Raw genomic sequence first — 27,056 nt, forward strand, 5'->3', positions numbered from 1 at the left:
ATTTGAATCTCCCTCAGGACTGTATGGAGATATTGAGAGAGGCCAAACGACCATCTACACGCACATCATATGCATATAAATGGAAGAGACTTTGCATCTGGTGTGCCTCTAAGGACGTGGTTCCTACCTCCTGTAAGGAAGGACTTGGCTCAATCTGGCCTTCAGTTTCATTCATTCACCTGGCAGCTTTAACTGCTTATAGGAAATGTCCTTCACAAACTTCCTTTTTTTAAATCCCAGTCATCAGAGATTTTCTTGAAGGATTGAAAAGATTGTTTCCTCCCATTAGGCGTCCTTCCCCTCCCTGGGAGCTCAATGTGGTCCTTTCATGGCTGATGAAGGAACAGTTTGAACCCATTTATAGGGCTTCTCTTCAGCATCTCTCTTGGAAGACGGCTTTCCTTGTGGCCATAACTTCTGCCCGCAGGGTTAGCGAACTTCAGGCATTATGTTGTAAAGACCCTTATACAGTCTTTCATTCCTCTAATGTAGTTATGAGGACACAACCTAAGTTTCTCCCTAAAGTTGTAACGTACCTATTTCGGAAATCTGTAAGGCTGCCACTTGGAAGTCAGTCCATACATTTACTAAGCACTACTGCCTAGACACTGATGCTATGGCAGATGGTCAGGTTGGGCAGGCTTCACTTCGAAATCTATTTGCACAATAGTGCGGTTGTTCTCTGTTTCTGCCACGGCTGGACAATTATTTTGGGGATGGGCTTGTTAGTCTATTCACATGTTTATGACTATACACGGAAATCCCCTACAAGAGAAGGAGTAGCTTCTTACCTGTAACTCCAGTTTGCTTGTAGGGGTATTTCTGTGATAGTCATAAGCAACCCGACCTCCTCCCCGGTGGCAGACGTAGATGTCCGCAAGACTCAGCAGGCTCTGCTTCTTTACGCCTTAAAAAAGAACTGAAAGTAACTGCCTCTGGCTGTGCATCATGGGATACCGGGGGTCTCTAGAGACTCTTAAAGGCATCGTATCCATTTGCAGACACATAAAGGCAGCCTATGGGGGCTTCTCTGTCCATTCCTTTTCATCTCTGTCATGAAAAAAGGAGCTTTGTGAAGGAGAGTTTCTATGTGTAAAACTCAGTAAATCGCTAAATTTAAAAAGTTAGCTGGCTATTTTTTCTCACTTCACGATGAAGTAATGGTCAGTGTAGCCTAGTTGGTTAGGCTGAATTATTTTCTTTTTAGCTCTTAAGTGTCTATACAGGCCTTCCTGAAGAAAGGCAGAAGATGACAACTTAAGAAGATATATCTAATGAAGTACTCCAGGGTCCACGCACATGGTCGGGACTATTCACATGATTATGACTATCACCGAAATACCCCTACAAGAGAACTGGAGTTGCAGGTAACAAACTACTCCTTTTCAGGTATTCGTCTTACTCCCTTCTGGTGAGGGAACAATAGAGATTTCAATCTCCTTTTTCTTTATATTGTTTTGCCCAGAGCATTATGGGACTTCTAGTCCTTGCTGTGTAGGTATGTCTATTTATATGTAGGAATTTCCTTTTCAATCAATCAATCAGAGTACTTGTAAAGCGCGCTACTTACCTGTGAGGGTCCCAAGGCGCTGAAGGGAGGAGGGGGGTGGTGTGCTGCTACAGCTCGAAGAGCCAGGTCTTGAGGAGTCTTCTGAAGGTGAGTAGGTCTTGGGTCTGCCGTATGTGGGTGGGGAGGGTGTTCCAGGTCTTGGCGGCGAGGTAGGAGAAGGATCTGCCGCCGGAGGTCGTTCGTTGGATGCGGGGGACAGCGGCGAGGCTGGCGGAGCGGAGCTGGCGGGTGGGGGTGTGGAAGCTGAGCCTGCTGTTCAGGTAGGCTGGTCCGGTGTTGTGAAGTGCTTTTTGTGCATGGGTGAGGAGCTTGAAGGTGATCCTCTTGTCGACGGGGAGCCAGTGCAGGTTTCTCAAGTGGGGGGTGATGTGGCTGCGGCAGGGGATGTTGACGATCATTGGGGCGGAGGCGTTTTCGATGCGTTGTAGTCGTCGTAGGTGTTTGGCTGGGATTCCGGCGTAGACTGTGTTTCCGTAGTCCAGTGGTCCGTAGTCCAGTCTGCTGCTGACGAGGGCCTGAGTCACCGTTCTCCTTGTTGCGGTCGGGATCCACTTGTAGATTCTGTGGAGCATTTGGAGGGTGTTGTAGCAGGAGGAGGAGACGGTGTTGACCTGCTTAGACATGGAGAGGGAGGACATGGATTTCATATTTTTGACTTGGGATAGCATACATGTGCTAATACACTCTCAACCAACACCGCCTGTGTCCCGAATCCTTCCCACTCATTCTCCTCCCTCTCAATAAGTAAAAATATGGCCCAGGTACTCACCTGCTCTACCGCAATGCTACAGGGACGTTGCAGCTTGTCAGCCTCTTCCGGGGAAATCCACCATTCCTCCGGGCCCGACTTGATGTGCTCCTCCTACTCCTCCTCCAGACTGGGTCCATCGAGATTCTCTGGGTCGATGGGTTCCTCAGCGGTCTCCTTTCAGGGTGGACACTCCTTCTACTTGGCAGGATAATACTGGGTAATTCTCCTTCCTCAGATTTCGTTCTGTCCTCCCGGGATCTCACGTCTGTGTTTCTTCTCCCCTTTTCCAGGGTTCACGCTTACATTTTCTTTCTGCAGTTTCCTTTCCATTGGTTAGCTCCGCAGGTCTGTTTAAAGAAACAAGTCTGCTTTACTGATTCGTCAATCCGTTTAACTTTCCTTTCTTTCTTTTACCAGGTCTTACAGCATAGAAAAACTACAGAAAGAGGACAGCAAGACAGAGAACCAGCAGGAAGGATTCCCCAGGTATGTAAATCCTCACATCTTCCTTTCCTTACTTTCTTTATACCAAGAAAACTCTCATGGGGATATCGGGATAGGTAATGTGCATTGGTTTGCTGAGTGCCCTTACGTTGGATGGTTTGAAAGGTTTAAAAAGTGAAATAGTTGAAGTGCCAAAAGCCATCTAAAGACAAGTTAGATTTGGCGTGGTTTCCCCTGACATTTTCCTCTACTACCTGTATTTTTGATGCTGTGCTGGATTTCGTTTTTTGCTGGCTTAGATGCTTTGGGCACTTTGCCACTGCTGATCAGTGTCAACGTGCAAGTGCTCCCTGTGTAAATTGCTGTTGCCATTGGTTCTTTCTAATTGGCATATTTGATTTACTGGTAAGTCCCTAGTAAAGTGCAACAAAGTGTGCCAGGGCCTGTAAATCAAATGCTAGTAGTGGGCCTGCAGCACTGATTGTGCCCCCCACATGAGTAGCGTTGGAAAGGAAACTCAGGCCTGCCACTGCAGTGTCTGTGCACAGTTGCTAACTGCCATGTCGAATTGGAAAGTGTACCCACCTGCCAGGCCCTAACCTTCCCTTTTTGGTCATGTAAGGCACCCCTATGGTAGGCCCAAGGTACCCCCCCTGGGCAGGGTGCAGTGTATGTGAAAGGTAGGACATGTACAGGTGTCTGTGACATATCCTGATAGTGAAATACTGCCAATTTCATTTTTCACTATTGAAAGGCTATATTGCCCCATAGGATAGAATATGAGTTTATTTATAACTTATAAATATAACTTCCCATTGGGACAAGATAGAGAAATACAGTTTAGGCTCTCTGAACTCAGAATTTAATAAAACATTTTTTTGTAAAAATGTTTTTTAAATTGTATGTTTGAAAATGCCACTATTAGAAAGTAGGCATTTTCTTGTTTAACCATTCTGTGTGCCTCTGCCTGTTTGTGTATTGACTGTCTGGTATTAGAGTGACAGGCGCTCAGGATGTGCATTCACTGTAGGCAGCCACTGGGAGGGTTGAGGTGTGCCTGGCCCTTCATGGATGACTCATAGTTGGGCAGAATAGACCCTGGCTGAATTTAGAGTTTTAGAGTAGTGGGAGGAGATTTCCTTGCATGTGAATAGGGCCTGTCTCCCTTGCACAATGCAGTCTCCACCCCCTGTGGTCATGCTGCACCAGTGAGGACAGAACTGGTTTGGACTGGTCTCCAAGACCCTTGCACAAAGAGAACAAAGACATTTTGGGGTAGAAGTATTAGACCTAAAACCCCTGAACTTTAGACTACTTCTGGAATCAAGAAGAAACTTTGCCAAGGAGAAGATCTGGAGTAACTGGAGGGGGGAGGGGGTGAGCAGGGGTTATCTAAAGTGTGTATCCCCCTTACCCTGACTAGAAGCAAGGGTCCCTGTTTGGACAAAGGTACCTACCTCTGCCAACTAGAGGCCTCCATTTCTAACAGGACACAATCAATGTTACTTTTATTTTGGTCCTCCATTCTAACAAGGCATGGTCAGTATAGAGTGTTAGCTTGTGGCCCTCTAAATAATATTGCATGGTATAAATGGCCCAATTAATGGCCAAAGTCTCCTTTTCAATAGCTGCATACCGTCTTTCCCTGGGGAAGAGTTTCTTACTGATATAGGTTATTGGGTGGTTTTTCACATGTTCATCCTTTTGGGATAGTACAGCTCCTAGCCCTGTATCTGAAGCATTAGTTTGAACTATACATTTTTGTCATAGTTTGGGCTGGCGGGAACCGGTCTGGACAACAATGGCTATCTGAACGAATTGAAAGCATTGATCGGATTAGGTGAAGGTTATCTTAACTCTTCTTGCTGAATTTTTATAGAAGATCATTCAAGGGGTAGCCACTTGCGTAAACCGAGATATGAAACGCCTATAGTTACCTAGTAAGCCTGTAACGGCTTGCAATGTTTTTTTTGTTTTAGGAATAGGATTGTTTGAAATGGCAGCAACCTTTTCAGCTTTTTGCCCTATTTGTCCACCTCCTAGGATATATCCCAGATATTTAACAGATTCAGCAGCTAATAAATGTTTCTTGGGATTAACTTTTAACCCATAAGAGTTCAAGGTGTCTAAGACTGTCTGCACAATCAGCGAACTCCTCTCACTGGTGAAAGGCTCAGTAATCCCCATCTGTAACATTTGTTGTATTTCTGTTTCTTCTAACTTCTCTATGACTTTTCGGTATATGGTAGGGTTTTTGTCTCACCATTTTCATGGGGAGGTGGGGAGTGCGGATAGCTTGTTTAACTGCAGTGGTTCTACCTCGGGTATTAGAGAAGACCTCGGCACTGGGTTGTATGTGCTTTATCAATTCTTGTCAAGGGAAGGGGTTAAATCGGGATCTATACTATTAAGGAAGAGAGTTTTGTTTTCAACTCATGCGCCTGTCAGCACTGGTAAGGGGCCTTCCCTTTTCTGGAGGAGATTGATATGGTATATTTGGGAGATTTTTCTACAAGAATCCAGTTCAATATGATAGGTGACTAGGGTCACTTTAGCTAACACTTTGTGAGGTCCCTTCCACTGACCCAGTTGTTGATGATCTGATGATGGCAGGGCCGGCTTTAGGGCAGTGCGACTGGTGCGGCTGCACTGGGCGCTGACCTGTGGAAGGGGGAGCTGTGACCTCAGGGGGTGCTGTGTTTAGCAATATCTTATGATAGGAGAAATGAGGAGCACTTTTGCAGGTGGTAGTAAGAGAATGTGAGGAGGTGGTCATGGGACGTGGGGGCGCCAAAAGTGATTGTCGTACCGGGCGCCACCAGTACTAAAGCCGGCCCTGGATGATGGCATCATAATCAAATTATGATCTCCCTCTTCTTGGCTTTTTTGTCATATTGTCCTTTTTGTTGCATTTGTTTCTTTCCTTCACCATGCTACGTATCTGACCTAGATGTGTCTGTAGCCTTGCTACATACTCGGATAACGGTTTATTGTCGTCCTCTTCATTTTTCCATTTTTCTTTCTCCATGTCTAACAGAGACCTAGGTTGGCATCCGTATCAAAGTTCTAATGGTGAATAACTCTTGTGGAAGAGGTGTGGCGCAGCGGCCAGGGTGCCTGACTCCCGACCACAGGGTTCACGGTTCAATCCCTGCTTTCGGCAGCAGGTTAGCCCAACACCATGTGACTCTGGGCAATGGCTCTCTTAATCTTCCCGACGGCCTGCAGCGCTGGAACACCTCTCCGGAGGTAGCTGTGCGCTTTACAAATACTGGTATTTTTTTTCTGAACTTTGTTCCTTATGGCAAACAAGGCCAAGAGTAGCATATATTCCCAATTACTCGTTTCGAGGTTAAGTAGTTGCTTTAAGGGGGTCGATTACGATGTAATTCGGAAAGCATTCTGACCAAATCGGTCTCGGAATGGTTTCCGATCGGATCCGGGAGTCCGACCGACCGATTACGATGCATTTGGATGCGATTCAATCTGACTCCCATTGACTTCAATGGGAGCCTATGTTCCAACCGAATCCATAGGCTCCTATTGAAGAAAGGGGTGGCTGTTTAAAATTGGGCCCCCAAAGTCAGATTCTGACAGCCGAACCGATTTGGAGCAACTGATTCGGAAAGGCTGTCTAGATCTGACATTGTAATCGCTCAGGCGGTAACATGGCCCGTAGACCTGCACGAGTCGGCTCCGTACGACACAGACTTTCCAAATGCTGTCCGGTTGGGATTCAGAACCAAGTCGGACAGTTTGATCGCTTTCTGATCATCGTAATCGGTCGTTCGCAAAGGTTTCTGAAACGGTCAGAAACAAGGTTTCCGAATCCGATTCGGAGCCTTTCCGAATGACATTGTAATTGACCAAACCGTCAGTTTGCGGTTGTTAGGCAGCTTTGGGTATAGGAGTAACACCCAACATGTGACAGACTTGCCTCATCATTTTGGAAACAAAGGGGGTCCCTTAATCTGTCAAAATTTGCTTTAGGAAACCCATCCTAGTGAAGACATCCATCATGACTTTGGCCACATTAATAGCTTTGGGATTGGGCATAACAATTGCTTCACGAAAATGCGTGGCACAGTGTAGGAAGCTGGCTCTGTATATACTATGCCAATGGGAGGTATAGGGTGCACAGAGTCCAGTGAGTCCCCAGAGGTATAGCAGAGGCTACATTAGGTAAGTACTAACCACTCTCTTTGTGGTAGTGGGCAAGCAGTCGGGCTTATTCAGAAGGTGGGGTAAGCACTTATTGTATTCACTTAGTCATGGACCGATTACACACACTGAGAGACAGAATCCAGAACAATTAGGTAAGTATAAAAAATATATACTTCTGTTTTATTTTCGAACCAAGCAGGACTTGGTACAGGTAAGATAAAAATATTCTCAGATGCATGACTTAACAATCAAATGGAGTTGTGGTTGAATTTGCAATCGTTCGGGTGTGACCAGCAACTGACGAGGATGGTACGCACTCTGAACGAGCTCTGGTAGCCGTCAGAGAATTGCCCCAAAATATCCCATACCATCCGCCCAGTTCTGCATCCACCTCACCTCCGATTGTTGAGCGCTGTTCCAGGGAGCCCAAAAGCTGTCAATAGACACTCTGACACGGTGTGGGAGGAGGTTCGAGAACCCATCACTGCCTTGCGCCTGTTACCAAATATGGTCGCGACTGAGGCCAGATCTTGGGCAATACCCAGCGGACCTCCACACAGCAGCAAGTGAGGTCTTGCCACGGACGATACCACAGGCCGCCGTCAAGAGATCGCCCTGCAGCGTATGCGGTGGGGGACACTCGGACTCCTTGGGATGTAAGTGGGTGGTCAGAGCCTGGCGGATGGCTGCTGGGAGTCGGCTGCGCCGGTGGCGGAGCTCGCTCTTTGCAGTTGCTCTTGGAGGTGGGGTCCCCCACGATCAACTGGGCCAATTGAAGCTGAAACCGCTGCAGCTGAGAGACACTCACTCTGTCCAGGCTGTGGGACTGGCTGACTGTCCCGGCAGCTGGACCTTGCCGCAGGAGCGTGACGGACGAGGCCTGTGAAGACCGAAAGACGACAGCCCTGAGAAACGGAGGCCTGGGCACTGGCGTCATCCACACATCTGGCAATAAGAGGAACTGACAGCGGTCTCTCCGGGGCCGAGGTGTGATGACTGCCTCGATGGTGGGAGCAGGAGAGAGGCCTCCCCCTAACCAAAATCAAGAAGCCCCCGGAGGAAATGTGATGCTACAGGAGCGCTGGGTGGCGGCCTGCTGGGCCTGAGGTGCAGTGGTTGGGACTCTCCACCTTCCTTCACATCAGCAGCCAAGCAGAGACAACCGGCTAGCCAGCAACATACAGCTGTAGACACACAGGGCACAGTGGGGGGGGGGAGCCTGCTCGGGGAGGCTGAAGAGACTCTCCTTGACGTGTGAGGGACCACTCCTGTAGTGTGACCCTTAGATCCTAGGGTGGAGTGGCAACGGAGGAGGAGGGAGGCCCAGTTGCAGCTTGGAGGGTCGGGACCGGGAGCTCTACCAAGGTAGCCAGAGGAGTAGACTAGGACCTCCTGGGATGCCGGGCCCCAGCAAAGATGGTTCGGACTAAGGGTCTTCCCCCTGGACAGTCAAACCAGATAGATAAAGATACGGTTGTGAAGGGACCGTTGGAAGAGATGAGATTCAAAAAACTCGGCGGAGAGGCATGCAGGGGAACCTGTGCCGCAGCCTTCCCTGAGATACATTATGAGGGCGATAAAAGATCTTCGGGGCACTCTTGAGCCGAAGCTAGATACGGTGACTGAAGAGATGAATCTGCTGCAAGCAGATTTCCGCAATATGGTGGACAAAGTGTTCACCACCAAAACGCATATTGGTGTTCTACAGCCAAAGATCAAACATCAGCTCTCAGAGCCCTACTACCTGGGAAAGCAGCGGGACCCAATGGGTTGCGCGTTGAATTATTCAAGGGCATGTAAGGCAAGATAGTGGTGCCAATGCTGACGATGTTCCGAGTGGCAAAGGAGGCCGGCTGTTTGCCGGAAGAACAACGTATAGCCACAATCGTGGTAATGCACAAAGCAGGCTAGCCCCCAGAGGTGTGCAGCTCTTATATACCAGTTTCTCTCTGAAATGTGGATGCGAAGGTATTGGCCAAGGCCCTCACGATTAGACTTATCTCTGTCCTACTCTCCATTATTCATGTTGATCAATGTAGCTTTATGCTCAAAAGGAACACTCAACTCAATCTCCAAATTTATACCGGGATCTACAAAGGATGGGTTTGCCGCAAGTGCCTTAGTCCGCTTTAATGGCGCTAGACGCCACAATGGCGTTTGATAGTATAGAATGGCCCTATCTGTTTGCTACTTAGGCAAGACTGGGATTTGGCCCACAATTTCGTGAATTGGTCAGGCTGCTCTATTAAGCCCATTTGGCTAGAGCGAGTGTTAATGGAGTGCTATCAAAGATCCTCCCCCTACAAAGAGGCACCAAGCAGGGATGCCTGTTGTCTCCCCTTATATTTGCCCTAGCGCCGGAGCCGTTGGTGTGCTGGATCCGACGTGATCCGCTGATATGGGGTATTCATCACCAGGTGGCTGGTAGTAATGTATCTCCCTGTATGCCAACAACATTGTGCTATATGTCTCCAGGCCGTACACATCAATAGCAAAAATTCTCCAGGTCTTTGAGCTCTTTGGCCATTATTCGGGATACAGAATAAACCTGGCCAACTCGGTGATAGTTCCCCTATCAGGACTTCCCCCAAGGCTTTCAACAAGATGCAAGGCCCCAATTGGATTTGGGGGATTTAAGCACCTCGGAATATGGGTGGCCAGTGATCAGCGGCTGTTCCTGCAGCAAAATCTCACCCCACAACTTGACCCACTCTGCACAGACGTGGCACACCCTTCTGGTATCTGTACTGGGCAGGGTGGTGTTATATTAGATAATTTCCCTACAGCGCTTCCTGTATGCTCTTTAAAATACATCAGATCCCGTCCCACCGCATCTTTTCACACAAATTGATCATGAACTACAGATTTTACTATGGCAGGGAGGCACGTCACGTATCGCACTGGGGAAGCTACAGAGGGGGATTTATGATGGGAGCTTGGCAATTCCACACATTAGAAAGTACTATTGGGCCTCTCAACTCATAGTGATCAATGATTGGGCCTATTCGGACTGGGAAGAGTCGGATTACAGGGTCTATAGGGTGGTGATGCACACAAGCAACTACAAAACCATCCTCTATGAGTGTCGGAAGAGAGTGGGCTTACCACTCCACACATAGGCTGTTGTAAAATGCTGGATCAAGGCCAACTGCTATTTGGGATGGCAGACCCCACTGACTGCAATGACCCCCCTGTGGCACAGTGACAGGCTGAGCGAGGTGTCAAGCCTGCCTGGTTTCTCGCGGTGAGTGAATAGAGGAATAGAGCACATTGGGGATGTATAGAGAGGTGAAGCATTGCTGGCCTTCAAAACACTTGGCCAAGACCACGATTTGTCGCCCACCCAAAAATTCCACTATAATCAACTCGAGCACGCCCTCCAAGTTCATATCCAAGAGGAAACAAGCCTGCCGGATGCCTCCCTCTTGGAGGACCACCTACTTGCAGGTCCAATTCCGCACAGGGGTGTATCAGTGATTTATCAGAAGTTCATGAATAACTCCCCCGACCTTCTGGGACCCTTGAGAATAGCCTGGACGGATGATCTAGTGAGCATTGACAACCAAGACTGGGTGATGGCCCTGCAAAGCCCCCGAGACATGGTCATCCGAGCGCAATTTCGTATGATACCGCTTAAAATATTACACAGGGCTTATTACTCATGCACACCCTTGTAAGCTAGGGGCAGCTAGGTCATCACTATGTGTGAGAGCGTGCGTGCAAGAGGGCTCTTTTTATCATATCTTGTGGGAATTCAACATTATTGGTGAGAGTGCCGCTGGATGTAAAGTGGTTGCTATTAATGATACAGGGGGATGAAGACTGACATAAACACAACAGACCTTGGCTGGCACTGACAGTGGTTGTTGCGAAGCACATCATAGCGAGGCAGTGGGAGGCCCCTCTTCCCCTGTCAGTGTCAAAATGGAAGGTTGATCTAGGCTGGTGCCAGCGGGCAGAGGAAGTGATATATGAAAGTAGCGGATGCCCCAAAAATGAGAGAAGATATGGGGCCTCTGGCGGAACTACCTGGGTATGTCTCTGGAACTGTGATTGTACTGGGCACAGTTAAACCTTGCCTGGGTAAGGCAGGGGAATGGTGTACAAACTGTTATTGGAATAAGGACAAATCTATACTATACATTGATAGTCATTTTTGTACTTACGAGATGTGGTGGCGCCTCCCAGTGGAGTACCACTCATGCTGTGCTGTATTTGTACACCCGGGATGTACTTTCAGAATATGTGATGGATGATGAGTTGGTTCAATAATAAAAAGATTGTTAAAGCAAAAAAAAGCAATTTGCAATTGTTACTGGTTTGTATTGAGTTTAAATTACACTGTACTTACTTTTGAATTAGTTTCAGATTAAATCGACTACTCAGGGTGGTGTGCCTAGATAGCACGCCATGAATTTCACAATACAAGGTAAGTAAGACTTTTTAAGGTTTGCAGTTTAGTTACTTTTTCTTTCATACAAAGTTCAGCTCAACACAACATATCCAGGAACAAAACTTGTAAAATGGGTTCCTACAGGAAAAAGTGTTAGCGATTTCTCAGGTAAGTAAACAACTTAAGAGTGGGAGATTTGGGGGTTAGGACCAAGGTTCTCCAAGGTCTAGGTAGGCACTCAAATCGTACCTTCAGAGACACTGGGAAGGCTGGGTGTAGAGTGCAGGGGCCCAACGTTATGGGGTTAGGGGGGCCTTCGGTCAGGGGCTGCTTATGAGCAGGCCACTCAGGTGTGGGAGCAAAGCTCCTGGGATTAGGAGCAGCACTGTAGGGGCAACAATCATTATAGACGCTGCACGGGGGCGGCTGGGTGCAGAGTGCCAAGACGACATTGGGGACCCAGCTGATATAAATTGAGATCTTCAGTTCAGCAAAGACGCTGCAGACTCGGGCAGGGAGACTTCCTGGAGTTGACAACTGGCTGGAGAAGTAAGTTGGGATCTTGGGGGAACGCCTGGACACCATAGGTCAGGATTGCTGGGGAGTCCTCCTTGGGGTGATGGGTCACTCGATCTCGGGTAGTGGGTGTCTGGTGCAGAGTGGTGCAGAACCCGCAGAGCCACCTGGATCCAGATTCTGGTCTTGGAGTCTTCGTTGAGCAAATCTGGTGCTGATGGGAGACATAGTCTGTAAGGTGAGTGCAGGGCAGGGGCACCGGGACTTGGGGGTGCTGCTGGACACGCCAGATTCTTCACTGTTGGCAGGTCGGAGTCAGGACATGCCGCTAGGACTATGGCAAAGCAGTAGGTGTACTCTTTCTCCTGCATAAGCACGGCACTTCGCTTCTTTCTTCCTCGAAGTTGAGGAGGCAAGGTTCTTGGCTGCCCTTAAAAACTACATTTAGGGATGTTACAGGGGTGTGCAGGTTGGGATCAATGGGTCCCTTCCTTGAGGTGAGTACACCCCCTATTATGCCACTCTCCAGTGGGAGGGAGGCATGAACCTCGCCCCAATTGGTTGGGTCCCCTCATCTCCTACATGGAAGGGACTGAAATGTGTGGTTCACCCCGCCTCCCCCACCTGAGGGGTGGGGTTGGCAAAGGTGGGCACACTTCTCCTCCTAGCTCTGTTTTCCCGACGATTCTTCCGCCCAAAGTGGGGTTGAGAACCGGTGGGAGCCAGTTGCTGGGAGCATCAAAGGCAGGGACGACAGCGTGCAAAGGCGGTAGGCCTTTGAAGCTTCCCCTTTCATGGACCCAACCCATCCTGGGGGAGGAGGTGTAACACCTCTGCCCAGGATGGTCTTTGTTTCTGGACCCAGAGAACGGAGGCTCACTACCAGGGGTCCAGAAACCTGTCTGGTAGTGGCAAATAGCAGTCAGCCATTCAGAAACCACACCAGGGCTGGCCGTTTTTCAGGGAGCATCTCTAAGATACACTCTCTGTACAGTTTGCATTAAATCAGTGTGGGTTTAATGTGCTAAGTAGTTTGCTACCAAACTTCCCAGATTTCAGTAAAGCCTTTATCTCGCTGTGGAGTTCGTAAAGACCAGCTCCCAGACCATATACTCTCCCAGACCATATACTCTTTATGGCTTTAGTGCACGTACAATGTCTAAGAATGGACTTAGCACTGTAGAGGCACAATGCTCATGCAACTGTATCCTCACCTGGGTTAGTGCACCCATCTAGAGGGGTAACTTACCGAGGCCCCAGGCAGGAGGTTGCAGGCATGACAGACACACAGGGATGTGTGCCATGTCCTCTCTTCCCTTTCTCTGCACAAAAAAACGCAGCCTGCAATGGCAGTGTGTGAGTGCTAGGGTGCAGGGCCCCAAATGTGGCACAATATGTGCTGCAGCCCCTAGAGGCCTTCTCTGGTCACAGTGCCCTTGGTACCCAAAGTACCTTTTACAAGAGGCTTACCTGTGGTGCCAATTGTGGGTACAGAGGTACAGTTGTGGGAAAGACCACAAGCCCTGTGAAAAAGTGGTGGTAGGGGTAAACTGCAAGAACCCCACTTTCCTAATTTTCTACACATAGTCATAAAGTACTAACGCATATCAATATACACTTGAAGTGGGTAAGAGAGGTCCTTTTATGTCCATCCCCACTCGGGTGAAGGGTAGGTCTATTATAGGTAATGGCATCAAAGGTACTCTGGGCGGTGTATATCTGCTAAACATTTGGCAGGTAGGACATTCTTTCAAGTATTTCTGTACTTCTTGAGAAAACACCTGGCCAGTAGAATTTATCTAAAATAGCCTGCTCAGTTTTTTCCTCCCAAGAAAATCTCCTCCCAGAAGGTAACTGTGGGCCAAAAGCAAGACCTTATCCCTAAAAGGGGGTGGGGATCAATAATTTGATAGGATCCTTAGTGCCACCTTTTCTATACAACAACCCATTGTGCACATAGAATTGTGGACCTACTTTTTTTTGAAAATCTTTATTGACATAAAGGCATAAGATGCATACACAATATCACAATCAGGGTCCAATCCCGTGGTCACAAATTTACGTATCTGTATATTGGTATATTCAGTGTGTAATCTTAAAATATGATTAACCCAACCCCCTCAGGAACGTGCACGGTTACCAGTTGTCTTCAAAGTAATTTTCGTCATACAGTGCAAACGTCTCACATCGTGTATATTCCCTCATTTTAACCCTCATGACGACTATTCTGATTTATAAAGAAAAGAAAAAGAACAAGTTCAAAAGAAAAGAGAGAACCTAACAAGAGTCATCACTCGTAGGTATGCAGTTAACGTTTACATCCGACCATTAGCCACCCCACATGTCCCTCAATGTGTTTCTCAATAAAGCCCCATCAGAATGACATCGTATTTGATATAGCTCTGTAGCAACCAATCGCCCATCAATCTACTCATCCTCCCCTTCGGAGTCTAGGTCCTCATCTTCTGGTAAGGGTTCGCAGATTTCTCCCCTATATACATTCCACGCTGCCCAGACTTTGTTCCACTTACGGGGGCAAGCCCTGAGCACATACACAGCCCTTTCCGTAACCATCAACAAGTCCATATTTTTGGTCCATCTACTCGCTGTAGGTAGTTCCGGAGCACCCCACTTCTGCGCAATGTCTCGTTTGGCCACTGTCATGGCTAGTGTAGCCCATATCAGTCCATATCTGTCCAGATCATTTGGATCCCAAATGTTCAACAAGCACTTTCGGGGTTCCGGTAAAATGGAAATCTTTAGTGCTTGTGAGACAGTGCGCATGATCTGCTTCCAGAATTCCTGTATCTTTGGGCATTCCCATAGTGTGTGAAAGAGTGTCCCCTCCTCCCCGCAGCCCCGAAGACAGAAGGGATGTGGTGCCCTATGTATCTTGTGAAGCAGTGTCCTAGTGTAGTAGATGCGGTGCAATATTTTTAGTTGCACTAATCTGAACTTTGTTGAGATGCCTACTTCTCTCGGAGAGCGCCTCGTTGCATTCCGTTTCGTCTACCTCCCCTATTTCTCCCACCCATTTCTCTTTAAGTTTTAGTGTGGGGTCTTCCAGGTTGTTCACCAGTTTTTTATATGTGAGAGAGGTTGCACTTTGTTGCATAAAGTCCGTCAGCAACCTATCCTCCAGTGGTGAGGATTCTGGTACTTCAGTGTCTGGTGGGATCGCTTGGAGTAGTGCGTGCCGTATCTGCACGTATCGAAACGTCTCTGTGGGGCTCAGGCCATATTGCTGTTGGAGCTGTGGAAATGTAAGCACCGTGCCCTTGTCCCATAGGTCTCCCACCGTGGATATCCCTATGCAGTCCCACTGCGTAAACCCCTTGCAGGATCTGAGGTTCCCCAGTACTTTCGTGTCCCACAGTGGCGTCAGTTTGGTGATCCTACCTTTCCAGCCCAGTCGTGCTTGTGCTACGTGCCACAGGGCCGCTGTGTGTTGCGTCGGACCTAGCAGTTTTTTAACGTGCAACTTATTATATAAAACTGAGAGCATGCAGTCTGTCCCCAGCTGCGACCAGTCCGCTCTGTACGCCGGGTCATCCCGCGGGGTGTGAATCCACTGATTAATTATTTTAAGCTGGGCCGCCCAGTAGTACAATTGAACATTGGGCAGTGCAATCCCTCCCTCATACCAACTTTTCACCAACTTGTCATACGCTATACGTGCCGGGCCATTATTCCAGAGTAAGTTGGAGACCAGTGCTGCAATACGTTTGAAATATCGCGGTGCAACCAGATATGGGGTGTTTTCCAGCACATATAGGAACCTTGGAAGTGCCATCATTTTATATAGAGCCGCCCGCCCGAGGAGGGTTAGGGGCAGGGTCGCCCAGTGTTTGACGTCTGCACGTAAGCGGTTTATAGGCGGCACCAAATTCTTATCAAAGAAATCGGCGGCATTATTCGTAATAATAATGCCTAAATATTTAAAGGAGGTCGTCGCCAATGCCAGGGGGCAATCCTCCTGCAGTATTGGGTCCGGGACATTAAGCACATAAATTACCGACTTGGACCAGTTCAGGGTATATCCTGACGATTTCCCGTGCGTGTCGCAGAGCTGCAGTAAGGCTGGGATCCCGTTTTCAGGGTCAACCATATAGATGAGTATGTCATCTGCGTAGAGGGAGATCTTATCTTCCCACCCTTCCTCCCACGTGATACCTTTGAACAATGGCGTTGTTCTGAGCAGGACTGCCAGCGGCTCCAACACTAAGGCAAATAGTAAGGGCGACAAGGTGCATCCTTGCCTAGTCCCCCGTCCCAGCTGGAATGGCGATGAGATATGGCCATTCGCTACCACCTGCGCTACTGGTTTCGTGTACAGCAGCCGTACCCACGCAACATATTTCGGCCCAAAGCCCATGCGTTCAAGCACCGCAAAGAGGTATTCCCATTCCACTAGATCAAATGCCATTTTGGCATCAAGTGAGAGAATCACCGCCTGCTCCGAGAGAAGGTGGGCGCGAGCCATCACCCCGTGGACCCGTCGGAGATTCAGCGCTGTACTCCTGTGAGGCATAAAGCCCGACTGATCAGGGTGTATCAGGGCGTGTAGGTGTTGTGCCAGACGACTGGCCAGGAGTTTTGCCAGAACCTTGGCTTCAACGTTAAGTAGGGATATTGGGCGGTACGAGGAACATTCAGTCGGAGGTTTACCCGGCTTTGGTATGGCCACAATCGTAGCTGTACGCTGGTCAATCGGTAATTCCGCCCGTTCCAGGCCTTCCGTATACATGTCTAGAAGCGGTTTACTGAGCACGGAAGCCATTGACTTATACCATTCCACGGGCAGCCCATTGGGACCCAATGCTTTACCGGATTGCAATGCCTGTATTGCCAACTGAATTTCATCTTCCGTCAGGTCAGCCTCTAGTTCCTGTCTCGCTTCCTGTGTGAGCCTGGGGATGGTAATGTTATCAAGGGAAGTCGATGCCTCCTGAGCGTTGACGTCTCGTTCTGGTGTATATATCTATTGAAAGTGACGTGCCAGGGTGCCTACTATTTGTTCAGGATGCGTCTGCAGCTGTCTGTCGTGGGTGTAAAGTCTTTGGATACCCCTAGCACTCCCCTCCCTCCGGTCCAACCACGCTAGCATTTTCCCAGCCTTGTCACCTACATCGTATATTCTATGTGTAGTGTTTGCGATACACCCTTGGACTGTTGTTTTGAGGTGGGTTTGGTATTGTTGCTGACGGAGCTGCAATAGGTGCGTTGTGTCCGGGGTGGGATCCGCCATGTGAGCAGTGTTCGCGGTGTGGAGCGCCAGTTCTAGCTCTGTGAGGTCACGCCGGGATTCCCGTTTGTGTCCCGTTATTGCTGCTATTGCTTCACCCCGGAGAACCGTTTTGTACGCTTCCCACAGGACCGATGGTGAGGACACCGTGCCAACGTTTTCTTGAAAGTTGTGTGTGGTTGCTAATTTGAGTTTCTTCCTAATCTTAGGGATTCTTTGTGGACCTACTTTTGTTGAGTCTTCCTGATCAGCTGCTACACGCCAGGCCTCGTAGAATGAAGGATCCTCTCTTTGAGCTGTCTTGAAATTGCCATCATTATCCCAGACAAAATCCTCCGCCTGGGTAAAAAAGACCTTTAACCCCTTGCATGCTCATGACGAGCTCAGCTCGTCATGAGCTACAGTGCTCCAGTGCTCATGACGAGCTGAGCTCGTCATGGCCTTTAGAACGCTCGCACGCTGGGCAAATTCCCCTGCTGTGCTGAGCGTTCTAAAGAAACGGGTTTGGCCGTGACAAGCTCAGCTCGTCATGAGCACAGGAGCACTGTAGCTCATGACGAGCTGAGCTCGTCATGAGCACCGGGGCGCTGCGCGCGCCCCCCCTCCCCCCAGCACAGCTGGCGAATGTGCCAAGCAGGGAAGGGGTTAAAGGGATTCGTCCTTTTTCTTCCCTTCTCTGTTTTCTACTTTGTCTTTGCTTGGCAGATGGCCATTCTTAGTTGTCCACTTGAGAGAAAGGATTAGTAGTCCACCAATCGTCTCCCTCCCATGTTTCTTGCACCAAGGAATTAAGATGAGGATAATAGTTACCTATGATCACAGGTTCCAGTAGTGTGGGCTTGAGACCCACTTTGAGAGGAGAAAAAAGTTAGATCTCTGTGTTGTAGGCATATTTCTGCTATGGGGTATCTTTTACTATCTCCATGTACAAATATTCACTGATCCATGAGTCTGAAGAGCAGGATGGGGTAAGACTTTGAGCTGTATCACACTTTGCAGTCGTCCTGTGTCTACCAAGGCAGTTACTGGTACATCATTAACAGATATCTCACAATGGTATGGAGGATGTTTCCCCGCAGCATTATTATATTGGACTCGAGCCATTCCGATCTCTTGGGCTCCCCCTTTTGAGGGCAGAATTGTGCAATGTGTCCGAACCCGCCACATTAGAAACCTTGTGGTCTAAGCATAGAAATCTGTACTACAGGACCAGGCAATAAAGTCACACCTTTAGGTTTTTTCTCTGGAGGGGGAGGAGGATGACAAACAAGTACTGAACTTGGTCTTCTCCAGTTTGACTCATCCCTCCCTTTTTGTTGTTCCTGAGGTCAACTATAGATGCTAGGTTTTCAACATTTCATTCTAGTGTCAGATGGGTTTGCTGTCTTACCCATTCCTGTGTGGGAGTATGAAGAGAGGTGAGGTAATGCTCCAGCTATATCTTTTCCATTATGTGCTCCTTAGTTGCTATGAGGGGTTTCAACCAACGGCCAAAAGTCTTTTTCCCTGTAATACAATGCCTTGGGTGTTTCTTGGGCTCCTTCTTTAAGATGATGCAATTGTATTTGATAGGCTTCATCATCAAACCCAAAATGCACCATAATATTCCTTTTATCTCAGTATAGGCAGTAGCACCCTGAGGAGTTGAAGCTTGGTAGGCGGATTGTAACTCCACCGTTAACAAAGGACCTTGATATTGGCCCCATGAGTCAGCCGGCCAGGCTGTGGCCTGCGCCATTCTCTCGAAATTGTGAAAGAAAAAATCAGGATCCTCTCCACTCACATATTCTTGCAGAACCACTGAGAGCAACACAGTTTGCCCCCTCTGTTGTCCCAGGGTATCAGCCAATCTACCTAGGGCTGCCTCCTGCATCGTAGATTGTGTTGTCAGGGCCTTATGTATTGCTTCACGATCTTCTGCTGCTGTATTTAGCAATTTTTCCATTGCCTGATCCAGTTTCTCATGGCTCTCAGCCTTCTCGTTCACCACCGCCTCCATACTTCCAGATCCCAATTCTTACAGCACTTGTGGTACTTGTGGGAGAATGGGCCGGATGTAAAGGCGAGGAGGCTTAATTTGTTTCTCAATGGTGTCTGTAGTTCAAAGTATTGCGATAGTGATGTACATAAATATAAATTAAAATCTCTTCAAATATTGATTTTCCGTCTTCTCCTTGTAGGTCTTCAGGTGTGGCTGTGTTACCTAGATTCTCAGCGGAAAAAAGAAACGAGCAGTAAGTAACGATTCCAGAGATAATACCTAGAAGTCTCTGTCACCAACACCTCGGTGGTTAGGTAGGAAAAGTAGTGTCCCAGTGTAAGCAGCCGAAGGCTATTGTATGACTGATCTGCCAATCAATAGAAATAAAAGATCAAAAGACTGTGGTTTCCGCAGCGTTCTTCCTGCAAGGTGGGCACTCCTTCCACTAGGCAGGATAATTTCGGGTAATTCTTTCTTCCTCATGTTCCGTTCTGTCCTCCAAGGGTCTTGTGTCCATTTTTCTTCTCCCCTCTTCCGGGGTTCGTGCTTCCATTTTCTTTCTACAGTCGCCTTTCCATTTGGGTCAGTTTAAAGAGACAGGTCTCTTTTACTGATTCGCCAGTCTGTTTAACTTTCCTTTCTTTCTTCTCCTAGGTCTTACAGCGCTGAGGAATTCCAGCAAGAGGACAGTAGGACGGACAACCATCAGGAGAGGATCCCCAGGTATGTAAATCTTCATAGCACTGAAACGGAAAAGCTATCCTGTGCTACTCATCCTACTAACTTTGCCCTTCTCACCCCTACTTACTCCAGCTATACTCCATAGTATGTGGTGTACTGTGTCATAACACAGTACATCACATACTTTGCAGTATCGCTACTGTATGTAGGTGTGAGAAGGGCCAAGTTGGCAGACAAGTGCGCATCAACCTGTGTTACTGACTGAATGTGAAACGATTGGTTCAAGTTGACAAGTGTAATATGCATACATTTTTCTATGCACCTTCACAAACATATAGCAATAAGTGGAAAGTGCACTGGGGCTTAGCTATGCATGGGAGGCAGATAACTCTTTTGAGTGATTTACTCAACTGTAATGTTCTTCCATGTATAAATATTGTTATAAATTGGGTTTCTGGTTGGCAGAGGTATGCACCGTGCCCAAGCAGCATCCACACTCCTAGTCGGGGTAAGTCACAGTCACAGACAGATGAGTTAGGCTACATTTAAGAGGCAATGTGTAAAGTATTTGTGCAGCACTTCAAACAGTAAAAGAGTGAAAACACCACACAAGCATACCTGATAAGAAAAATAGAGCTTAATTTAATGAACAAAACAATAAAATTCCAATAAGTACAACAGGAGTTATGAATTTTTGAAGCATAAATTCAGATGTAGTGCTAAAAGTAAAAGTGCCAACCAGGGCAATCTAGTTGCTCTTGACTAGGACAAATCCGAATGTTCAAGCTGACTGCAATGGCAAGTGGGTCTGATAGAAGGACAAGCCTTGACCCGCTGCCATTTACCTTGTTTGCTCTGATGTCGAAGATACGATGAAGGGTGCAAAGAGGCGATGCGTCGTCGATGATCAATAGGATTAAGGCGATACGCCGTCGAGCCACGCAAAGTCAAAGATTCGTTGGGAATGGAGGCGATGCACTGCACAGCCAGCGATGCAATACACTTGATCCTAGCAGCAGTGGCAAAGCTTTGTTGTCGATGGAGTTGCATTAGTTCTGAGCAGCATAACGGCGTTGAAGGGTGGATTTTTGCTGGAGAAGCACTTTAGACCCACTTCCAAGGGTCCAGGACTGGGTTGGCACCACTTGGCAGGTCAAGACTCCCAGAAAGCAGAGTATAGGTGCTGTAGTATGGTGGTTGGAAGTCTTTTATGTCTTTGACACTTGTATCAGGAGGCAAGCCAGCAAGCCCTGGGAGTCACTCTGGGTTCAAGTGATGCAGGTCCAGTCCTTCTCACCCAGGCAGGAGAACAGCAGGCAGGAGGACAAAACAGCAAAGGCAGAAATTGCGCAACGCAGCAGTTCAGCAGAGTGGCAGTCCTTCAGCAGCACAGCAGCCCTTCTTCTTGGCAGAGTCTTTTTATTTCAGGCTCCAATTGGTCTAGGATTGTCCAGAAGGCCATACAGGTAGAACCGTGAGTTTTACCACTGTAGGTTTCCACAGGTTAGGGTACAACTTAGCGTGCGTATACCGCTGTGGAACATCAAAAGGTCCTGATGAATGCTTAGCATAATTTGCTCGCATAAGCTGAAACATGTCGACCAAGCACTACTTTACCTAAATTCGGATCTCTCTGGCGATACTAACCAGCTAGTTTACGTCCGTCACATTTGTTTTTAATAGTTGCCGGTTTACCTGGAATACATTATTTAATAGGTTAAAATCTGTTACTTTTTAAATTGCACCACCCCAACAAAAAACCTGCTCCTCTGTAATTCAGGCGTTGAAGCACACCAGGGAGGCCTTCGCCTCTCTGGTGGGAACCCGATGATGAAGCATGTCACCAACCAGGTTGGTGAGTGAGGGTTCTTTTAAAAGCACTTTTGTTTTTCCCCTGCTTATTCTTTCCTTTTGATAATTTTTCTAGTGTATGCATAGTCACTCTTTTGTTGTTTTCCTAATGAAATTACTAGGGGGATCAAGAGTGCCTCTCTCCCTCTCTCTCTCTTTGTTGCTATAGAGTCTTAACAGGCCCAATAGTGTACTGAAGTGGTAGGTCAGAAGTCCAGTTATTATACCCAGTGGTGCCTTTGAAGTGGGGGAGACTTCAAAGAAGGGCTTTACATGCACAGAGATTCTCCCTTCCGGCCCTGGCCCAAGACTCACTACAGGGGGTTAAGCACTCCTTTGTGTGGGGACAAGACACAGCCTATTCAGATGTAAGTGTGAGGCTGAGTCCAGCTCCTCCCTCCCATCCTGCCCAGGATGGTGTATCAGGATGTGGATGGCTGATCAAGTCAAACCTAAGTTCCTTTTGTTTGTGGCTGTCTAAAGGGAATGCACAAAGCCGATCTGTCACCCATCCTAAACGTGTATTGGATACAGGTTCCGGGCACACAGGGCTAAGAGCAGAAAAATTGCATTTTCTAAAAGTGGCATTTTAAAAATTATATTGATAAATTTGACTTTACCATTAATGAGGATTTATCATTACAATTCCATAGGTAGTAAACATGGCAGAGCTACCTCCTCCCAATTGGGAATTACAACGTATTAGATGTAACAAGGAATCCCCAATGTTCACCCATGGGAGGCCTGGGCTTCACAGTAATGAAAAACGAATCTGAAGTTTTTCACTACTAGAAAATGCAAAACGTAAACGTACATGGTTTGCCTTTTAATTACTCAGCACCTGCCTCATGGACTAACTATGGCCTACCTTAGTCATGACATATATGTAATAGAAGGGGAGTTTAAGGCTTGGCTTGGGGGGTTTAAATGTCAAGTTGACCTGGCAGTGTAAACTGCTCCCACACAGGCTCTGCAGTGGCAGGCCTAAGATATGTTTAAAGGGCTCCTTAAGTGGGTGGCACAGAAAGTGCTGCAGACCCACTAGTAGTATTTAATGTGCAGGCCCTGGGCACATGTAGTGCACTTTACTAGGGTTATAAGTAAATTAAATGTGCCAATTGGGGTTATGTCAGTCAAATCATATTTAGGGGAGAGATCACAAGCACTTCACTTTAGCAATGGTTAGCAGTGGTAAAGTGCACAGAGTGCTGAAGCCAACAAAAATAAATTTACCAAAAAAGGATGGAGGAAGGCAAAATGTTTCGGGGTGTGACCCTGCTGAAAGTGCAATTTCCAGCAAATTTTAAGAATCTGGGCCATATATAGGGTTCACATGACAATTGACTTGCATGTGGCTTCTGCCTTCCACCCACACTCCAACCTCATGCACTAAGAATTAAAGACAAAGCATTAACCATTGATGTAAAATAGCAGAAATAAAGTGGCTGAATTGAACAATGTCAGATCATAAAACCTGGGATCAGTCCCAGTTTCCACACTTCACCAAATCCTTTGATCTTAGGCATATCTCTCACTTGTGTTTAATTTAGTGGACTATAATGTTGCTTCATGTATAACAAGAATCTAAGACGCATTTGCGGTGCACATGGCAAATGAGTCGCCTATGGGCTCTGCCTGCTATTCACACTGATCTCATGCATCATGAATTAAAGAAAAAGCATTAACCTATGATGTCAATATGAGAAATAAAGTGAAGCACATATAGGGGCAGAATTAAACAATATTAAAGCAGAAAACCTTGAATGAATGCCGGCTTCCCTGCTTGACAAAACTGTGTGATCTTATGCAAATCTTTCTCTCGTGTTTGATCTATTAGACTAAAATGTTGCTCCATGTTCATTAAGAATGTAGTTCACATTAAAGGTGTTCATGACAACTAACGTGCCTCTTAGTTCTTTAATAGCATTGTTGTCATGGCAGGGGTAGCTGGGAATGTTTCTAAGTTCACTCTAAATTCAAGCTATCACTTTTAGTAAATGCCTGTCAGTGCAGCGAAATAATCTGAAATACTCTGGTGATACGTTTCTGCATTTTATCCACATTAACTTTTTTGAATTGTAAAGCGACTGCAAATTTTGTTGCATGAATTACTTGCCCGTTTCATTGCTTCACTCGTGCATGGGCTCTCCCTGTTAATTTTTCAGTCAGCTTACTCATTTATAAAACAGCTAGTGTTTGAAAGCTAGGCAGGGGCCTGGGTGATTGTAATGGTACCCTGGGGCCTGCCTTCGGAGTTTAAAACATGTATTGGATTCAAGTTGCATCCCAAGCAGATGCAGCATCACAGGGTCAGCATTTTGTAAAAAGATACAATGCAGTTCTTTTTCTTTTTCAGTGGAATGGGGTGAATTCTGTCTGAGGTAGTAATACTTACCAAAAGTTGAATTGAAGGGGAGAGGAGTTGGCCTAACGGCTAGGGCAGTCGCCCTTGAATCTGGGGAATTGGGTTTGCGTCTCGGCAATAACAGCTGAACATCCTGTGATTCTGGGCAAATCGCTTAATCTCCCTGTGCCTAACAAAAAATGAATGTGTCCTTATGTAATGCAACTGGTGCTATGTAAAGCGCTCTGATACCTGGTTCCGGTCAAGTTCGCACTATATAATTTTTTTTTTTAAAGACCTGGATACAGTCAATTTCATTCTGCCAGCAATCTCCATCTGGTTTCTTTCTTCCTCTTTCTGTCGGTGTGCAGCATGTACTCCAGTTCCAATGGAAAGCAAGGCACATGGGGACTAACGCAGGTGCAGGGGCTCAGGAACAAACAAAAAAAAACATTCTGGTTGCTCACCCTTGCAACCAGTAGTGCGTGAGACATTGACTCACCTTGAGGTCTTCCTAAGCCCTGGAGTTCAACACAAGCCGAACTTTCATATGGCTTCTGCCTGCCTCCAAACTCTAACCACGTGCACCGAGAAATGAAGACAAAGCATTAATGGTTGACAGAAAAAGATACCCATCTAGGGGCTGATCTGCACAATGTGCAACAAGAAAACCAATGATCAGTCGCCAGTGCCATGCTTGCCAATTATCTGATCCTCAACAGATATTTTATTTCACCAAGCCTCCTTTTTCTTTCACACCACATATAAAAGCACCTTTCGATAAGTGAGTTCAGGATGTGTGTTGGTTCAATAGAATACATTGTTACGTCTCATATTCTAACGCAATGTTTGTTGCATGATTAACTTGCTAAACATTTTCAGGGCTCGGCTCATGCACAGGCTCTTAGAGCCAAACCAAATCCTTTGTTCTGCTCTGGCTTTTCTTGATAATATTTGGGCTCTCCCATCTCTATGTGCAGTGAATGAATGTTGATCTTCCGGCTTCCTGACACACTACATCCTGGGGAAATCGCATCGTGAACATTTTTCTATGATCTTTTTTTTAAAACCTTTTTTAAAACTTTTCTACGCATATAGACAGTACAGTAGCCGTGTTTGTATCATCATGTCACTCATTAATAGGAGACAACATAATGAGGAGAGAAAATACATTCCAGGCAATATTGAGTGAGATAATTGAGACGTATGTCAGTGGAGTACATCCAACAATCTCAATGAGCCATACATATTAATACAGGATGTCTAGCAGTGATCACAAAGCATCTGCACAATACCCTTGGACGTTGGGCATCTGAGCACACCCACTCCCGTCAGGAGTGACCGTATGCCACACCCCGGATCTAGTGCAACCCCGCCTCGTCCCAGTCTTCCCTTTCCTTTTCATCTGCTGCCTTGCGGCTAAGATATGCCTGATATGGATCCCAAATATTCCATGGTCTGCTTCATATCTGCATGAGGGCACTGTAATATTCCCACTGTGTATTGCAATAAGATAGGTCAGTGCACCACTCCGATAATGTAGGCAATGGACCTTTCATCCCTCACATTGCAATTCTCCTCTTTGCCAGTAATTTGCCAAGCACTATCAATCTTCGGGATGCCCTAGGCACGTCTTTGTCGTATCTGAGGAGAGGCTGCTAATGGTATCTCAGGCAAGGGTGTCTCCAACATGTCTTGTAATGACTCGATTACTGCAGCCCAGAACATACAGATCTCAGGAAAATTCCAAGCCAGGTCAGTGAAATTAGCCCCCCGCCCGCATTTCATGCAACTATCATCCTCCCGTAAACCATATTTGCATAATTGGGTCAGAGTATGATACACTCTGTGAAGGTATTTCATGTATTAAGCGGTGTCGCCCATTCTGTGATATAGTCTTTACAACCGAACTGGAGTATGTCCACTGCTCCTCGGCTATGTTGAGAGCCAATTCTTCTAGCCATACCCAGCATGACTTAGTCTGCGCCTAGTTGCTCTTCGTCCTTGCGAATGTATATAATGTTGAGATCTTGCGCTGTGGGGACCGAGCCTGTATTAATTTTGTCAATAAGGCTAACTCCTGTGGCTCTTACATCTCCTCTCCCAGCAGTGTGTCACTCGTTGATAATGGTATTTGCTGAGCAGTGATGTCTCGGGTGTTTGCATCTGTTCCCAAGTGTTGTCCGTGAACAAGACCCCCATGCATTTTATGTAAGCTTGCGCAGTGTCTGTATAACTGCCTTTTCCTCCCCAATGGATACCAGCTACACCACTCAACAGGTGGTTTCTTAGGATAAAGGAGTGTAATCTTCTGTGCGTCAGCAGTCTTTCGTAATTGATACCTAGTGAACTCAATATGCTTGTTAACACCAAGCCAGTGAAGTTGATGGAGCAGAGGGGACGCAGAAGCATATCTAGGCAGATGGAAAAGAAGGCGAGCAGCAGCATTTTGAATGACCGGTAAGCGATGTATAGAGGCTTTGTCAGCACCCAGGTACAGCACATTGCCGTAGTCCAGCCTGGATATAACCAAAGCCTGCAGGACCGTTCTCTGAGCTGGAGGTGTGATTAGCCAGAGGAGTTTTTTGATCCACCTAAGAATGCACCTAAAATGTCCATGGACTCGACAACTCTCGCTCCGGTCCCTACTCGATTCACGGGTTCACACTCTGCGACTCTGGGCAATAGCTTGCTTAATCTCCACAATGGCCCCTCGCGGTGGGGTGCCTGGCTTTCACCTTGCGGATACCCTGCCGGGGTTATCTCACAGGGGAATACCAGGACGGGTTCCCTAAGCAAGCGCTTAGAAACCGCTCGGTGATTTGCGCCATATGAATTCCTGTACATTTACATTTACATTTAATTCAGCAAGATGCCACAACCCTGGAGACCTGAGACTTGAGGGAGAGCTTTTTATCAATGATAAAACACTTGTTTTTCACTTTGGGGACAGAGGCAGGCACCAGGCCCAAATTGGCAAGCCAATGTTTAATTTCCCAAAGCTCTGGGTTATTACCCAGAATAATCATCTCAGTTTTGGTGCTATTAAGCGTACGAGCGTTACTAGAGACAAATAGACATTCCTCAAGCCAAGCTGCAACAAGGAAGAATCTTGA

At 47.1% G+C, this 27,056-nt stretch overlaps 1 protein-coding gene across 6 annotated transcripts in view; it reads left to right on the forward strand.

Moving 5' to 3' along the window:
- The window catches only part of LRRC34 (leucine rich repeat containing 34), a 327,003-nt gene that overhangs the window by 157,516 nt on the left and 142,431 nt on the right, over positions 1–27,056 (forward strand). For all 6 annotated transcript variants that reach the window (XM_086944309.1, XM_086944310.1, XM_086944306.1 and 3 more), the window contains 3 exons: positions 2,739–2,807; positions 19,264–19,317; positions 19,719–19,787. In XM_086944309.1, the coding sequence (XP_086800435.1) occupies positions 2,739–2,807; positions 19,264–19,317; positions 19,719–19,787 (192 nt within the window). The remainder of the gene's footprint in view (positions 1–2,738; positions 2,808–19,263; positions 19,318–19,718; positions 19,788–27,056) is intronic.

Source organism: Lissotriton vulgaris, chromosome 11 (assembly GCF_964263255.1).
Source record: "Lissotriton vulgaris chromosome 11, aLisVul1.2, whole genome shotgun sequence".
Taxonomy (NCBI): domain Eukaryota; kingdom Metazoa; phylum Chordata; class Amphibia; order Caudata; family Salamandridae; genus Lissotriton; species Lissotriton vulgaris.